The following is a 17,380-nucleotide window of genomic DNA, read 5'->3' on the forward strand; positions in this document are numbered from 1 at the left end:
AATAGAGGACATAGATGTTGGGTATAGTTGGTATTACGATGGATGCAACAGATGTATGATGGAGTGATAAGGGAAGATGATGTCATTCGATGTAGAAAGGAGAATGTAGTGTTACGTAGTACAACACCAAGGTACTTATATTTTCTAATTTACCATTACAAAAAGGAAAATATACACTAATATTGAATGTTAAGTTTTAAAAATTACATATTTTTATATTTTAATAGTTAATTTTCGAAAATTCTTATAGATTCAAGATAAAATTGATTGTTGCTGATAAATCTGGAGATGCTTCTTTTATGATGTTTGATAAAGAGGTGTCTAAATTGGTTGGTAGAACAGCAAAAGAAATGGTTGCCTCTCAAAATCAGGTTTGTTAGCATACAATATCTAACTACCAATTGTAATACATGGTTTCTTATGTACATTTATAAATACTAATATCGAACTACATGTAGATGGAAAACAATGAGTTTCCTGAAGAATTCAAAAGTCTATTGGGGAAAAGATTTTTGTTTAAGGTCACCGTGCCATATAATAATGGTGTTGATCAAAATTATTCCTACACTGTGAATTCTACGTCTGATGAACCTGAATTAATTAATAAGTGGATTGAACTTTACGTGAAGTTGGAGGTATTTGAATTGATACACATGATTTTACAATTTGTTTCATTATCTATTATTATGTAAACAATTAATTGGTAATTACTTATGTACACTTATTTTTAACAGAACTCTATTGTTGTGAAAAAAGAGAGTGAGGCAGAAAGTGTCCAAGAATGTGAAGAGAACATGGTAATAATTAGATATATCAACTAATTCCTTCTACTCACATTTATGTAAGTATATATATATATATATGTATATATATATCTATATAATTATATGTATATATATATCTATATATATATTGTTTAGCATTTCTAACAACGATTTTTTTTTTCACCATATTCAATAGGATCTCTCTCATTCGGAGGCAGACTCTTCTTTCTCCCACATCACACCGCAAAAGAGGGCAACATATATATATATATATATATATATATATGTATATATATATCTATATAATTATATGTATATATATATCTATATATATATTGTTTAGCATTTCTAACAACGATTTTTTTTTTCACCATATTCAATAGGATCTCTCTCATTCGGAGGCAGACTCTTCTTTCTCCCACATCACACCGCAAAAGAGGGCAACATTACTTGATGAACATTCACCCTTAGGAATGCAGCTTTCAACTACCAAGAAACTCAAGTCTGTTGTGCCTCAAGAAGAAGAATGACAAAAATGGAGTCTATAAAGTTCATCTAGATTTAGGAACTACAAATAGAGTTCTGTTCTATATTTCTAAACAATTTGCATTACTTTATTAAGGTTTTGGTTATTGTCCTTTAGAATCATTTTGACACTTTTGCGGTTCACATGTGATTTTTTATGCATTATTTAATGATATATTTGATTATCATATATGTTTTCCTCACTATATAATGTTTAACTAAATATTCAACTAATTTGTAAACCTAACTGTTATAAATTATGCATAATCAATCAAATATATATATATATATATATATATATACACACACACACACAACACACACATATATATATTACTTATGATTAACATTATTTAGTATTACATGTTATGTATATTATTATAAGAAATCCGAATATAAATAGATAAATGTAGTCTTAAATAAATATTTCGTTTTTATAATTCTTTGGTAGACGTTATTAAAGAAAAAATCATTTTCCAGTGATATAAACTATATGTATGTATTTTGATACTAATGTTTTATGTTTAACTAAATATTTAACTAATTTGTAAACCTAATTGTTATAAATTATACATAATCAATAATAATAATATATATATATATATATATATATATATATATATATATATATATATATATATATATATTATTTATGATAGACAGTATTTAGTATTACATGTTATGTATATTATTATAAGGAATCGGAATATAAATAAATAAATGTAGGCTTAAATAAATAGGTCATTTTTATAATTATTTGGTATACGTTATTAGGAAAAAAAACAATATCAATTATCGATATCAATATTTCATAATAGGAAAACAATATCAATTATAATAACCTATCTAACGTACATCATCTTACACATTTTTAAGAACTAATATTTAGGTAAGTTAATGGTAGACATCATATTTCATAATAAGAAAACAATATCAATTATTATAAAACAAATTATATAAAACACGTTATTATTCCTAAATAACTAACTATAGAAATTTAGGCAAGTTTTCTAAATGCGCATCAAATCAACTTAATTAAAAGGCCCTAATTACGTTTTTAAACCTATATATGATCATGACAATTTTGTTTCCAAACGTGGGAGATATTGAGAAGCTTAATAATAGGGCCTGAGTATTTTATTTATTCGGAAATCTTTTTTTTTCCTATTATATGATATTCCTAATAACCATTGCTCACATAATATTTATTTAAAGATACTTTAGATCACTCCACCATATTCTAAGGAAACTTTAGCATATTAGACTCTATATATATAATAAGATATATAACTGCTAAGGAAACTTTAGCATATTAGAGTCTATATAATACCTCCACTCCACTAAAAACGCACATATATTCTTCAAGGTCATTTAGACAAATTAATTACATAGTGTTCTTATCTTTTGAATTACACCATATTTTTTTGCGTTAATAAAAAATAATTAGAGAAATGAGTTCTTCTAATAGTAAACGCGTAAAGAAACCTTCAGATTACGGAAAAGAAAACGATTTCGGTGGCAATACACCAATTGTGTGTAACAATTCAAATCAACTTCATGATGCAAAGGTTGCTATGCAAAGGAGGAAATCAATTTTGAACGATAAGCGAAGTAGAAGCCAATGGTCAAATTTTTCGACTGAGAGAACTCCTTTAATTGACATTTCTAATGGTAAGTTGATTTGCAATTCTTTTTTTCATTATATAGTTACGTATTTTAAACATAGTTGTGAATTGACATTAACTAAGCCATATTATATTAAACATATTAATTCCAGGTAACAATAGAGATAATGATCTACATACAAAGACAACGTCTAATACAAATGATGATGACAATGTCAGTAGGGGAAGGAGGAAGGGAAGCTTGATTGAAAATAAAAGGAAAACACAGGAATTGAGTGTACCCATTCTTTTATCTCCTGAAATTAATATTCCTAATGGTATGTATTGTTGGTTAGTATAAATGTATAGTATAATTTTAGGATTAGTATGTTGGCATATATTATGTGTATACATTTGTATTCAAACTACTTAATCTATTATTATGTACACCAACATATTCATCAGGACTCCATGTTTCATATGTTGTAATAGACTAATGGTTTTTGCCAATTTTTTTTTTTGTAGTGTATATATTTTCTGATGTCATTTACTTACTCATGATAGTAAAATATTATATCGCGTTTTTTAAAGTAATGCAAACATAAATGGTTGAATTCTATTACTATTTCCCATATAATATATTAACATTTTCTACTCCATCTAATATTAAATCAAAACAAATTTTCAAGAAGATGTGAAACAATATAAACTACTTTCTCACATTTTTTTTATATTCATATTTGTACAGTTTTTATGGAATAATCAAACATTGACTAAACAAATAAAGGTATTCATCATGAAATGTGCTTACTATAACATACATAAGTCAAGGTAATTTAGTATATCTTTTATTTATGATGTATATAAAGTATATAATTATTATACATTATAAAGAGGAAAAGAGAAGACTACCTTTTCATCTCACATTATTTGTTCAATGGCCACCATCCTTTGCATCCAAAGCAAACCCTCCAAAAAAAACAAACATAGTTTAGCTTATGTATTTAATGATATTTTTTAAAAAAAATATTTATGATTATTTTTTTATCTATTAAATCATAAATATTATCAACTACATTTATAAAATCAGAACATAATATACAATTAAGGATATCAACTACTTTTTATAGAATCAACTCCAAATTATCAAGGATTTATGATTATTTATTAATCTATTAAATCATAAATATTATCAACTAAATTTATAAAATCAGAACATAATATGAAATTGAAAAAAATTACTTTTAAGGATATACGATTAAGGATATGAACTACTTGATTTAAAGGATCAACTACATATTATCACCTACTTTTTTAATTAACATTCGATTCTATACCTATATCTATGGATAGATATTTCATACATTCATAAATTATTCCAAATGATATTATTTTTTAAAAATTATTTTGTAAACGATATATGATTATTTACTACGATTTTTATTTTTAAAATTATATATTATTATTTATTAATCTAAAGCTAATTTTGGTGACTTTCATGCGAGAAATTATTTTTTCTTTAAGCTTATATTTAACAATAAAGCACTTTAGGATACACTTTAGTTTTTAGTTCTACGGTTTTTAAAAATGTAAAATTTTAAATGATATTATGATATTTTTACTTATTTTATATTTCGTACTTTTGTGACATGCATGCGAGAAAAATTACAGATGCATACATATTAAATACGGAAAAATATTAAATTGATGATATGCATGCAAATTTAATTGTAATTTAAGATTGATGCATTAATCATATATTCATGAAATATAATAGGTTGTAAATAGTAAATAAATTTTACTTTTAACAATATTACGCAATTTCATAATTTTCTGTGCAATTTAGTTGCGAGAAATGTAGAGTCAAAACCATTTAATACGTTTATTATTTTAATGCTTAACTGTTGTATTTCTACAAAATGATATTATTTTTAAAAAAACTATTTTTTAAATGATATATGATTATTTACTACGATTTTTATTTTTAAAATTATATATTATTATTTATTAATCTAAAGCTAATTTTGGTGACATGCATGCGAGAAATTATTTTTTCTTTAAGCTTATATTTAACAATAAAGCACTTTAGGATACACTTTAGTTTTTAATTCTACGGTTTTTAAAAAAGGTATAATTTTAAATTGATTAATTAATGATATATTCATGAAATAATTAGCAAAAATGCAAAATTTAAATGGTATTATGATATTTCTACTTAAATTAGATATTCAAATTTCGTTTTATTTACAGCTAATTCTTTTTTTTGTCATTTGCATGCGAAAAAAAATATCTAGATTCATACAAACTAAAAACGAAAGAAAAAAAATAGAGGATATGCATGCAAATTTTAAGAACCGATTTAAGATTGAATCTTAAATCATATATTCATGAAATAATATAGGTTGTAAATAGTAAAAAAAAAATAACTTTTAACAATATTACTCAATATCATAAATTTCTGTGCAATTTAGTTGCGAGAAAGGTAGAGTCAAAACCATTTAATACGTTCATTATTTTAATGCAAAACTGATTTTTTTTAATGTATTTAACCATAAAAATTCTCAACAAAAATATAGATCACCATGTAAAGTATAAGGAAAACACAAATTAGATATTCAGATATCGTAATATTTTCATCTAATTCTTTTTTTTATCACATGCATGCGAAAAAAAAAATCTAGATTCATATAAACTAAAAACGAAAGAAAAAAAATAGAGGATATAGATGCATGTTTTTAATTTACTGGTTTTTAAGCAAAAAATTGAAGATCTACAAAATTTTCATATACTCATGAACTAATATAATTATTACTTACAAAAAAAACAAACTTAAATCTATAAAAGCACTACACCTGTAATTCGGATCTTCAAATCTTCATCAATGGCAATCAACTTTTTTTCCGGTTTGCATGCAAAGAAAATTTCCGAAATTGAACTCCCCAACTTATAAATCCCCTTTTCGGATAATCTTAAAACTTTCTGCTGTCTTCTTTGTTAATCGAATTTATTTTTGTTGTGTAAATAGCTTTAGAAAAATCTGGAAAATATAGAAGAGAAGGAAAGTTGCCATTTTTGATGAGAATATGTTCATGCATGTTCGAGATATTGGCAATGAATCTTCGAGATAAATTAGAGAGAGAGAGAGATAGAGAGAGAGAGAGAGAGAGAGAGAGAGAGAGAGAGAGAGAGAGAGAATATGAACGGCCAAATGAATGAGAAATTTTTTGTTTGGTGCATTTGGTTTGATGGAATCATATATAACTTAGGTTTTTAATGTTTGTGTTAGGTAGTATTAGGTAGTATAAATAGAGTATTATAGTAAATAATTATGTATAATGGAAATGGAAATGTATCTTGGGCTTTATAATTAAAGAGATATATATATATATATAATTGTGTATTTATATTTGGCTTGGAAATCTTATTATAGTAAATATTGTGTTTAAGTGTAAATGTATAATGCGCTTTAAAAACAATTTATATTATTATAAGGCCACATTAAATAAATCACTTTATGCCTAAATAAATAATTGTTTATTTAACTATTTATAAATCATTGTTATACGTCATAAAAAAATTTTAATAGTTACACTGATATAAGTTATAAGTAGGTTAACATATGTTTAGGTATTTAAGATTTAGCTTAGGTAGTATTATGTAGTATATCAAGAGTATCTTATTACGGTTATGTTTACATGGAAATGTATAATGGGCTTTAAAGGAAGTATATATATATATATACATATATATATATATATATATACATATATATATATATATACATATATATATATATATATACATATATATTGAGTTAGTTGGAAATCATACTATGTATTTACAAATTTTTTATAGAATATAGAAATGTCATGTCCTTCTCATTAAGCATTCTAAACATATTTCATTCGTAAGTGTTATTTTATGTAAACTAATCAATTTGTTATTATCATCCATTCAATATTGTTTCATGTACATATTTAAAAAAATTGTTAATTCATGCTAAATTTATATTATTTAATTTGTAAATTAACAATATAAATGACTGAATGTTTATGTATTGAGCAAACGTGGAATTTCAAAGTTCGCTTTTAGTATAATACACCTTAATTCTTATATGTTAACTATTTTAATTTGCTTATTGTTATACTTTGACAAGAACAACTTACTATAACATAAGTAGAATTATAACATTAATTTCATTGAACGTACATATGAATTCAAAACCATCTAAATATACGTACAAATTTTGGATTTTAACGTGGAAAACATTTCTTATTTTAGTTACCACTCATCCACTCAATCAACTGTTATCAAAAGAAGCTCAACAAAAATATGCAAGACAAAAGAGGAAGTTTATTATGTTAGAAAAGCGTGCAAGATCTACGCGTAACTCTGCTCCTATACGATCACGAAATTTAATGGCCAGACAACCAACTTACCTCTTAACGGATCTTCATCAGGTATAAATTGCAATTAGATTAAGTAGTTAACACATATCATCAAACCATTTTGGACAATAATTAGTTATCCTTTTGTTTTTATATATGCAACTAACATGTTTATTGTCTTCCCATTATAAGCGTTTTCCTCAACTTATGGATTATCTCCTTTATCGTCGACAATTACAAACTTCTCTACTAATTCGTACGTAACTCCGATTCCTAATGGTGAGTGTATATAATTTCTTTTACTTTGAAAACGTATTACTTGCAAGATAGTAATGTAACATTATTCTTAATGCAGTATTTTCGACAAGTCTACCATCTTCAAGTTCACAAGATATTAGTTGTGATGTGCACGTGACAACTCAATCTCCATTAAGTGCTATAACACAAATTAGTATCGGTTTGTTTATACTAAATTATTAACTTATTGATTGTTGATTTGTCTAATAACGTTACTGTATAAACAATCTATTGATATTTTGTGAAATTGTGTGCGTTAGATAAAGAACATGCATCAAAGATAGCAAGGCACCAACGAAAACTTATAATTGAAGAGAAACGAAGTTCTGGTAATAAATAAAACTATTATAAATATGCCATGTTTATACTATTTCAGTTTGGCATAGTATGATCATAAATATTTAAAACGTTGTGACCAACTGACATCACCTATTGTCGCTTGACATAGCGTCTACGTCATTTCCACTGTCAACGGAAGTTATACAACCAATGCGATTATGCAGTTCATTTAGATCAAAGACACGTGTAATCCGAAGTAGGCAAGTACTTGAATCGGTTTCAAAGAGAATCATTCCAGGTATGTTATAGTAACTGTTAATTAACTAATATAGCACAATAAATAGTATGTAGATAAGTTATACAATTAGTAAAACTATGTGTGTTTATGCATTAAAATTTAATTTTGTGTACAGATGACAGTGATGGTGAAGGAAATGATATGGATGTTGACAATTATGCAAATTCTAATCGCGAGTAGAAATAATTGATTCAGGTATAAATCCTGCAGTAAGGCATATAATAGTTTGGTATATTCTTTAAAAGACTAATTAAAGTTTTAAGTTTTTTCTTAATTGTAGAAGGTTATTCAGATTTGGGAGATCCCACATGTGTTTGCGAGTTTGTGGAGCACAAATGTGGTTTGGTGAACGAGTAAACAAACGGAATAAGATGGACGACCAAAGTTTGGGATGTGTTGCATGCAAGGAAAAGTACAATTACCTTTACTTAAGCGTCCACCCCAACTTTTGGAAGATCTATTGAAAAAGAGACATAGTAGAAGTGCGCACTTCCTTGAAATATTAGAGGGTATAACATGATGTATTCGTTCACTTCTATGGGAGGTAGAATAATTGCACCAACTACCATGGTCGTGGTCCATATACATACAAGATTGGAGGTCAAAATCATCACCTGATAGGCAGTTTGTTGCCGAACGATGGAGCACGTCCTAAATTCTCTCAATATACATATATGACACTGAAGAAGGATTAACAATAGGAAGATGCGGCAAGGTATCGTGCTATTTTACTGCAAATATTTGAACATGTCATTTGTATTAAATGTAATATATATCCTCATTCATAATAAAGCAATGCTAACGTTAAACATACTATATTTCGTCAGTTCTAAAGACCCTAATAAATTTGAAGATCGTGTCGTTGCACAATTGAAGGATATGGTTGATCAACATAACCCATTGGCCAAGAGTTTTAGAATGGCTAGAGATCTTTTGAATCAAACAACGGCGAAGACTTAAAACTTAGGCTAATTGGAAGAAGGGATTCTGATGGAAGGACTTATAACCTTCCAACAACATCGAAGTGGCCGCCTTATAGTTGGAGACATTGATACAGCAGATAAGAGGGATATAGTAGTCCAAAGGAAAAATGGAAGATTAAGGCAGATATCTGAGCTTCACCCATCGTATTTACCGTTACAATATCCACTGATTTTCCCATATGGGGAAGATGGATATCGAGTAGATGTTATGCATAGAGACAAGACCGCATCAAGTAGTTCTACGAATAAAAGAGAACGACTTACTATGCGGAGTGGTTTGCATACAGAATGCAAGATCGTGAACATGAAGCGATACTTTGTTATTATGTTCGGTTGTATCAACAATTTTTGGTTGACGGTTACACTATGATTGAGGCGAAGAGGCTTCCTTTCTAAAGAATAACCAACAAAGTTTAAGATCAGATAATGTGAAGAATTTAAGAGGGGCTGTGGAAAGAGGTGATACAGAGGGATCTTCCAATGGAGTCGCGTTGTTATACACCGTCATTCACAGGTGGACATAGCTACATGAGAGAGAACTATCAGGATGCAATGGCATTTGTAGATGGTATGGTTATCCAGATTGTTTCATAACCTTTACGTGTAATGCTAAATGGCCAGAAATAAGCATTCGTTCAAAAAAGGGGACTTAGACCCGAGGACAGACCGGATATCATCTGTCGAGTCTTTAAAATGAAGCTCGACCAATTGGTTAAAGACTTAAAGGAGAATGAGATATTTGGCCGAGTTAAAGCTGGTACGTATAAATAAATCGGTATAATATGTTGATTTCTACAGCTTTTTTCATTCTTAATATATATATATTGAATTAATTGAATTTCATACTATTTACAAAACATTTAACAGACAAGATTAGTTGGTCTACTTATAAGGTTGTTCAAATAATGATACTACATATTTCTTTTTTCTCCAGTTGTTTATACAGTTGAGTTTCAAAAGCGTGGCCTTCCCATGCTCATATACTTCTTTTCCTGCACCCTGCTGACAAATATCCACAGGCAAGCGATATTGACAAGATTATATGCGCTGAGTTACCAGATCCAATTGAGGATCCGGATTTGTTATGAGACTGTTACAGAAATGATGCTACATGGTCCATGTGGTCCCTCAACACTAATGCACCTTGCATGGATCAAAAAATGTACAAAGCATTTTCCTAAAAGATTTATTGACGAAACAAAGGTTGATGAGGAAGGATATCCAGTTTATAGAAGAAGAGATAACGGAATCTCGGTTGAAAAGAACGGAGTGCATCTTGATAATAGGTTTGTTGTTCCTTATAATCCACAACTGCTTCGTAAGTATCGTGCCCATATAAACGTTGAATGGTGCAATCAATCCAGATCGATAAAGTATTTGTTCAAGTACATAAATAAGGGTTACGATAGAGTAACTGCTGCTGCTTAAAAACAAAATAGCTGCGATGATCCACAAAAGATTGATGAGATTAAAATGTATTACGACTGCCGTTACATATCTGCTTGTGAGGCAGTGTGGAGGATATATGGATTTCCTATTCACTATCGAACCCTCCTGTGTTGAGAGATTGAGTTTCCATCTACCTGGGGAGCAAACGGTCGTCTACACTGACCAGATGGACGTGGAGATGTACTTGATAGACCTAATGTTGAAGCACAAAGTTTTTATCGTGGATGGAATGCAACCAAAAGTATGAAGAAGCAAGACAGTTGAGTTATGTAGATTCCCCACAAATTTGTTTGGAAACAACCTACGCGAGAATGGACACCTAGGTCGAAAGGTTCCACTTGGCAGGGTATACCATGTCGTCCAGGTTCTGGTGAGAAATACTATCTAAGAACGCTCCTTAATTTTGTAAAGGCCGACGTGCTACGAGGATATAAGAACGTTGATGGTGTAGTGTATCCAACCTTCAAAGAAGCTTGCTACGCAAGGGGGCTGCTTGATGACGACAAGGAATACATAGACGCCATAACAGAGGCAAGCTTTAGAGAAACGGGGCATTATCGACAGAATCTATTTTGCATGTTACTTATGTCTGGTAGCTTATCTAAACCAGAAGACATATGGGAAAAGACATGGCACCTACTATCTGATGACATTCTATATAAACAACGTCGTATTCATAAAAACAAAGGTAAAGTCGACAGTATTTGCATACTTACTTTTTTTATCGCTTACTTGCATGTTTAATAATTGTGCAACGAAAAAAGGATCGATGACATAATGAAGGCATCTAATATTAAATCTTCCTATGCATTGCAGATTTAACTCTAACTGATGAACAAATTCAAGTTTGCACTGGCAGATATTGAAGCTAAACTCAAAGTAATGGAGTAGCCTTCGAAAATTCAGTGAGATGCACTTTTCCAGATGAATTGTCGTGTTTGAAGGTCAAAATAAGCTAATAGCGGATGAGCTTTCATATGACATACCCTCTTAATTCAGAGATAAACAACTGTTTCCATGTCTAACCGAAGAACAACTAATGGTTTTCAACGAAATAATGCACTCTGTTAATGGCCAATCAGGAGGTGTGTTTTTTGTATACGGATATGGAGGCACGGGTAAAACATACATTTGGAGGACATTGTGTGCTGCAATTAGGAAGATGGGTGAAATTGTTTTGCCAGTAGCTCAAGTGGAATTGCGTCCTACTTCTTCCAAAAGGTCGAACCGCCCATTCAAGGTTCGGGCTTCCACTCAATGTTGTGAAAACTCTACTTGTAGCTATTAGGCCTGGTTCTGACTTAGCTGCATTGCTCATGAGAACAAAGCTAATTATCTGGGATGAAGCACCAATGATGCACAAATATTGCTTTGAAGCACTTGATAGGAGTTTAAAGGAATTATGCAAGCTGTTGATCGAGATAATTTGCATCGACCATTTGGAGGTAAAGTTGTTGTCTTTGGTGGTGATTTACGACAGATTCTGCCTGTTATACCCAAGGGTACAAGGCAAGATATAGTATTTGCGACGTTAAACTCTTCGTTTCTATGGGATTCATGTAAGGTTTTGAAGCTTACACGCAATATGAGACTTCAATCATGTTCTTCTTCGTCTACCGCTAATGAAATGGGACTTCTCAGAATGGATACTGAGCGTTGGTGATGGCAGAGCTGGAGGGCCCAATGATGGAGAAGTCGATATTGAAATCACTGAAGATATTCTTATAGACGGTGGAGATGACCCCATATCATCATTGTCGACAGCACATACCCTTCACTCACTGATCACCTTTGGGAAGCCAAATACTTCCAAGAAAGAGCAATTCTAGCTCCAACTAATGAAATAGTTGAGAAGGTAAATGATCATGTGTTGTCCACAATTCCAGGTGAAGAGAAAATTTACTTGAGTTGTGATGCAATTAGTAAAGATGAAGGGAACTTAGGGGCTCATGATATATATTCCACTGAATTCTTAAACACAATAAAGTGCTCGGGCCTGCCAAATCATAGTATTAAGTTAAAAGTTGGTGCGCCTATCATGTTGCTTCGTAATATTGATCAGACATCTGGATTATGTAATGGCACGAGGCTGGTAGTGAAGCATTTAGGCAATCGAGTGATTGAAGCTACTGTCATTTCAGGGAGCAATGTTGGTGACAAGGTATTCATCCCACGAATGACACTAACACCGTCTGACTCAACAAAATTTCCTATCAGATTTCAAAGACGGCAATTTCCTTTGACTGTGTGTTTTGCCATGACAATAAATAAAAGTCAAGGACAATCATTGTCGCATGTCGGGCTGTATTTACCGAGGCCTGTTTTCAGTCATGGTCAGCTATATGTCGCTATTTCCCGAGTCACGAGCAAAAAAGGACTTAAAATTCTGATTTGTGATAAAGAGAATAATGTGTGCAAAACAACCACAAATGTTGTTTACAAGGAAGTGTTCCAAAATGTATAACTTCATACACATTTTTGTAATGTTTGTTAATATAACTTTTACTTATTCTTTCATTACAAAATTCGTTGTTTGCTATTGGTTTCATTGAAAAGTCTGTCTTATTAAGCAAATCACTTCCCGTGCATTTTTGCACGGGTCCAAAAACTAGTTTATACCTTATAAAAAAAGATGGCATACATAACGTGCACATGAAAAGTCTGAACATTCACTACCTTTGATACTCTTTAATCCAGTTAAACCAACTCATTATTTTTTGTTTCTTCTGTTCAATATTCATTCACAAAAAATTAATGTTAACAATCACTCACAACCTTTTTATTTTTTTTACATTAGCAAATTAATATATCTAAATTCATCTAACTGTTGAATTTTTCACATTTAAGTTTAATCATAAATAAAGTACGAATGGAGTATCTAATAGAATAACAAATTTTGAAATTAATGCACGCATCGCGTGCATATGAAAGCTAGTATATTATATGTCAAGAGAGGTAGAACACACACAAAAAAAAAGAAGTAACTACTCACTTTAATGAAAAAAAAGGAAACTACCTAATTAATTAAAAAAAACATTACAAAAACTAAACCGTCGAGGATTCAAATATTCCTAATTTATTATATATAATTAACAATTAATTTAATTTTCTACATCCGTTAAATAATATATATTCTACTTATTTTCGCACACATTGTGTGCATATAAAACTAGTATTTATATACCATGAAGACTGAAAAGGCCGGCAGAGTTGTGATCTTTACTCCACAAAGAACATATTCTCTTGGATAGTTGGTCTTATTATATCCATAATCTATAATATCGATCTATGATGCCTGCTATTTTCATTATATCCGTCCACACTACACGAACAATGTAAGGCATGAATGTATGCGACTATGCATGTAAACTAATAACCAAAAAAAAAAAGATAAATAATTAAATTACTTACTTATTACTCCCTTTGTTTCAAAATATAGTTTCTATTTTCATTTTGGGTGCCCAAAATATAGTTCCCATTTTCATATTTAGTTTCACATTTTTCCGTAATTTGTCTAGAAAAACCGTGTTCCATCATTTATTTGCTTCTTGAATTTTATTTTTTCTTTTGTTTATTCAACCAAAATGTTACAATTAATGCTCTTTCACCAATTATTCTCCATTCTTTTTCCTAAAATCATCTTTTCTTATATAATATTTATTTAAATAAACAAAAAACTTTATTATATCCCTTATATTCTACTTGCATAAATTACCTTGATAAAAGAAAAATGGGAACTATATTTTGAGACGAAGGGAGTAGTTATTACTTAAATATTGATGGTATCATGCATTTGTATGTGTATCAAGAGTGGTGGAACCTCAATTATTTTACTCGAGGACCGAATCCGTGTATCATATGAGGACATTTCTATGTGCCCTTTGAATCATCTAAAACCCAAGTATTTTAGGGGTTGAAAAGTTGCTCAAGTGGAAGAGGATTTTTGGGTCAATAATTATGGTGTTACACCGAGACAGACGATATTTTTTTAATAATATTTTTGACTTCTTTGTTTCTTTTAACGTTATGACAATTCTAAATTGGGTGTTAATAGTTGGACAAATTTAGGATTTCTTGGAACTCTTGGGGGTTTGTTTGTTACTTGGAGGCTACGAACTAATACTGGTGGCAAAATACACATATAAGACAGTCGTAAAACACATCTAGGGAAACCATAAAACACATCACAACTCCTTTGAGATATATTGAATTCAATATTTTGTTTTTTTTATGTTTCTTTTATTTCAACAGTCTTATTTATTTTTTATAGTTACTCTTTGAAACCAAACTCGAGCGCTTTCTCTTTAGTGAGCAGTTAGCTAGACGTCTCCTTAATTTTACTAGATGTCATTTTTATAAATGCGTTTCCTTTTTATGATTTACCCCTAGCCATTTAGTACAATTACTCTGCTTATTCCCCTAATTATTTTCTCTCTCATCCCCGACCCAAAACCCTCCAAAAGAACAACAAAGTTGCACATCGTCGATTATTCACCAATTGTTGTGTCATACAATATTCTCAATGCTACACAATAAGAACATATGCATAATTTTAGAGTTTATTATGTCATAGCTATTTGAAACCACAAATTTGAAACAATAATTTGGCGCACCGGAATAATATTAGCTCGATTATGCATATTTTTCATTCCATAAGATTAACACGTATACCTCTCTTGACACAAATGAACTTATATCCCAACAAAATGTTGGGACAATTATTTTTGGGTTGTTTAGCCCTTATATCCAGTCCTTGAGCTGGTGTGTCTTGCAGGCTACTAGCCTTAACATAAGTTGTTATTCAGACCAATTATTTTTCCTAATCAAAAAAATGTGGACCCTCCAAGTGATCAAGAATATAACCTTGATGCACATGTATGGAAGTAAAATATGAAACTTAGATATCTAACGTTGGAAATTATATCTTACCTTCCTCACGAGAACTCCAATAGACTCGATATAGTTGTTGCACTTTCCAAAAACTCCGACAACAGGACCATCAGTTTTGTTTGGCGATGAAAAATTAGTTAAATTATCAACATTCTTTCCTTGTCCATATGGTCCATATCCTTGAGGATTGAAATTGGTGTGAATCTTCAATGTCGCAACATCAACTTGCTTCCGATCTCTATCGTATCCATACGTTCCACTAACACGGGTTAGGTATTCACCATCCTTGAGCACAATCTATTTTTTTTTATAGATACATGCATGTATTATTGATGGAGACAAAAAGTTTTACATTAGTGATCTAAATGAATGCCAAAAAGCTATTAATTAGTTTCCAAAGACATGAAGATGTGGGTTTGTACCTGATTAACAAAGTGTGTGCTGCTTGGTGGGCTAGTGCCACCGATCTGCACAGTCCTGGTACTTCCATCAGGCTTAGCTATCACAAATTTGATTCCATCCACAATGTATCCACTGTCCACTGTTAGTTTAGTGAAACGCTCACCGTCAGCAAGTTGAACGCGATAGTTTTCTGGCAATTGAGAACCATAAGGTCCGTATTGTTCAATCACCTGCCCCTGTGAATGTTTACAAGAACATTTAGAAACTGAAATTTGCATGCATGCTATTGGAGTTATGGTAAGTATATATATTATATTAGAGTCCTAAACTAATAAGGAAACGAGTATAGTATAGTATAATATAATATAATATAATATAATATAATATAATATAATATAATATAATATAATATAATATAATATAATATAATATAATATAATATAATATATATAATATAATATAATATAATATAATATAATATAATATAATATAATATAATATAATATAATATAATATAATATAATATAATATAATATAATATAATATAACTCTAATACATGCTAACAAAAATATAAATAAGACAATTAGATTATTAGAAGTGGGTAAATAGATTTGAGAATAGAAATACTTATTCATCAACTTTGCATAAAGAGACTTAAAAAAAAGAAAGACTAAGAAAGCCAAGTACTCACTTTAGCAACTGCTTGAGCCATTTCTTAAATTTGCAGATTAGCACGTAGGTTTTAGTAGTAAGTTTGCTACTATGATATGCTTTCTTGTTCTCTGCTGGATGATGTTTGTGTCTATTTATACATATTACATATATACCATGAAGAGGCCAAGAGGGCAAAGTTGTGATTTTTACTCCACAAAGAACATATTCTCTTGGACACCATGAAATATACCCATAACTGCTGTCAAAAAAAAAAAAAAGAAGTATACCCATAACTATTAATCTATTATATCGATCTATCAATCTATGCTCGCCTGCTTCTTTTCATATTTATCTGTCCACACTACACGATAATTAATAAATTTAAGGCATGCATATATGCGACTATGCATTAAACAATTAAACTAACAACCACAATTAATAATTAAAGTACTTAATTATTAGTTATTACTTAAATATTGATGGTAGCATGCATTTGTATATGTATCAGTAGTGGCGGAGCCACAATTATTACTCCCTCCGTCCCATAATATAGTGCTTGTTTATTTGTTACACGGTCTCCAAGACGTAACTTTGACCATTAATATCTTCAATCCAGTATTAATAAAAAATATAGAAAGTTGATATTATGAAACTACACATTGAGACAAATATAACAAGATCCCACATGAATATGTTCTTTTATACATGCAAATGAGAATATTCGGTCAAAAATTTTAAAGTTTGACCCACGAAAAATGAAGTAGGCACTATATTATGGGACGGAGGGAGTATATTGGAGGACCGGATCCGTGTATCACATGTGGACATTTTTATGTGCCCCTTGAA

The 17,380-nt window shown here is 30.1% G+C and overlaps 1 protein-coding gene and 1 pseudogene across 1 annotated transcript; one reads left to right on the forward strand and one right to left on the reverse strand.

The window, feature by feature from the left end:
- Positions 1–11,939: 11,939 nt before the first annotated feature.
- On the forward strand, positions 11,940–13,051 carry LOC125498247 (uncharacterized; annotated as a pseudogene).
- Positions 13,052–15,190: 2,139 nt separating this feature from the next.
- LOC104895145 (mannose/glucose-specific lectin) lies at positions 15,191–16,705 on the reverse strand. The gene is made up of 3 exons (XM_048646141.2): positions 16,572–16,705; positions 15,900–16,115; positions 15,191–15,774 (listed from the first exon to the last, which is right to left on the reverse strand). Exons 1-3 carry the CDS (start codon positions 16,590–16,592, stop codon positions 15,493–15,495), a joined length of 519 nt encoding a protein of 172 aa, XP_048502098.1. The 5' UTR covers positions 16,593–16,705; the 3' UTR covers positions 15,191–15,492.
- Positions 16,706–17,380: the final 675 nt, after the last annotated feature.

This window comes from Beta vulgaris, chromosome 6, assembly GCF_026745355.1.
Source record: "Beta vulgaris subsp. vulgaris cultivar EL10 chromosome 6, EL10.2, whole genome shotgun sequence".
Taxonomy (NCBI): domain Eukaryota; kingdom Viridiplantae; phylum Streptophyta; class Magnoliopsida; order Caryophyllales; family Amaranthaceae; genus Beta; species Beta vulgaris.

Excerpts from the sequence above, each read along its gene's own strand:
- LOC104895145 (XM_048646141.2), bottom strand. The coding sequence starts at position 16,592 with ATGGCTCAAGCAGTTGCTAAA. Across the intron at positions 16,116-16,571 it reads TGGCTCAAGCAGTTGCTAAA|GGGCAGGTGATTGAACAATA; the intron begins GTGAGTACTTGG and ends AAACATTCACAG. Across the intron at positions 15,775-15,899 it reads GCACACACTTTGTTAATCAG|ATTGTGCTCAAGGATGGTGA; the intron begins GTACAAACCCAC and ends AAAAAAAAATAG.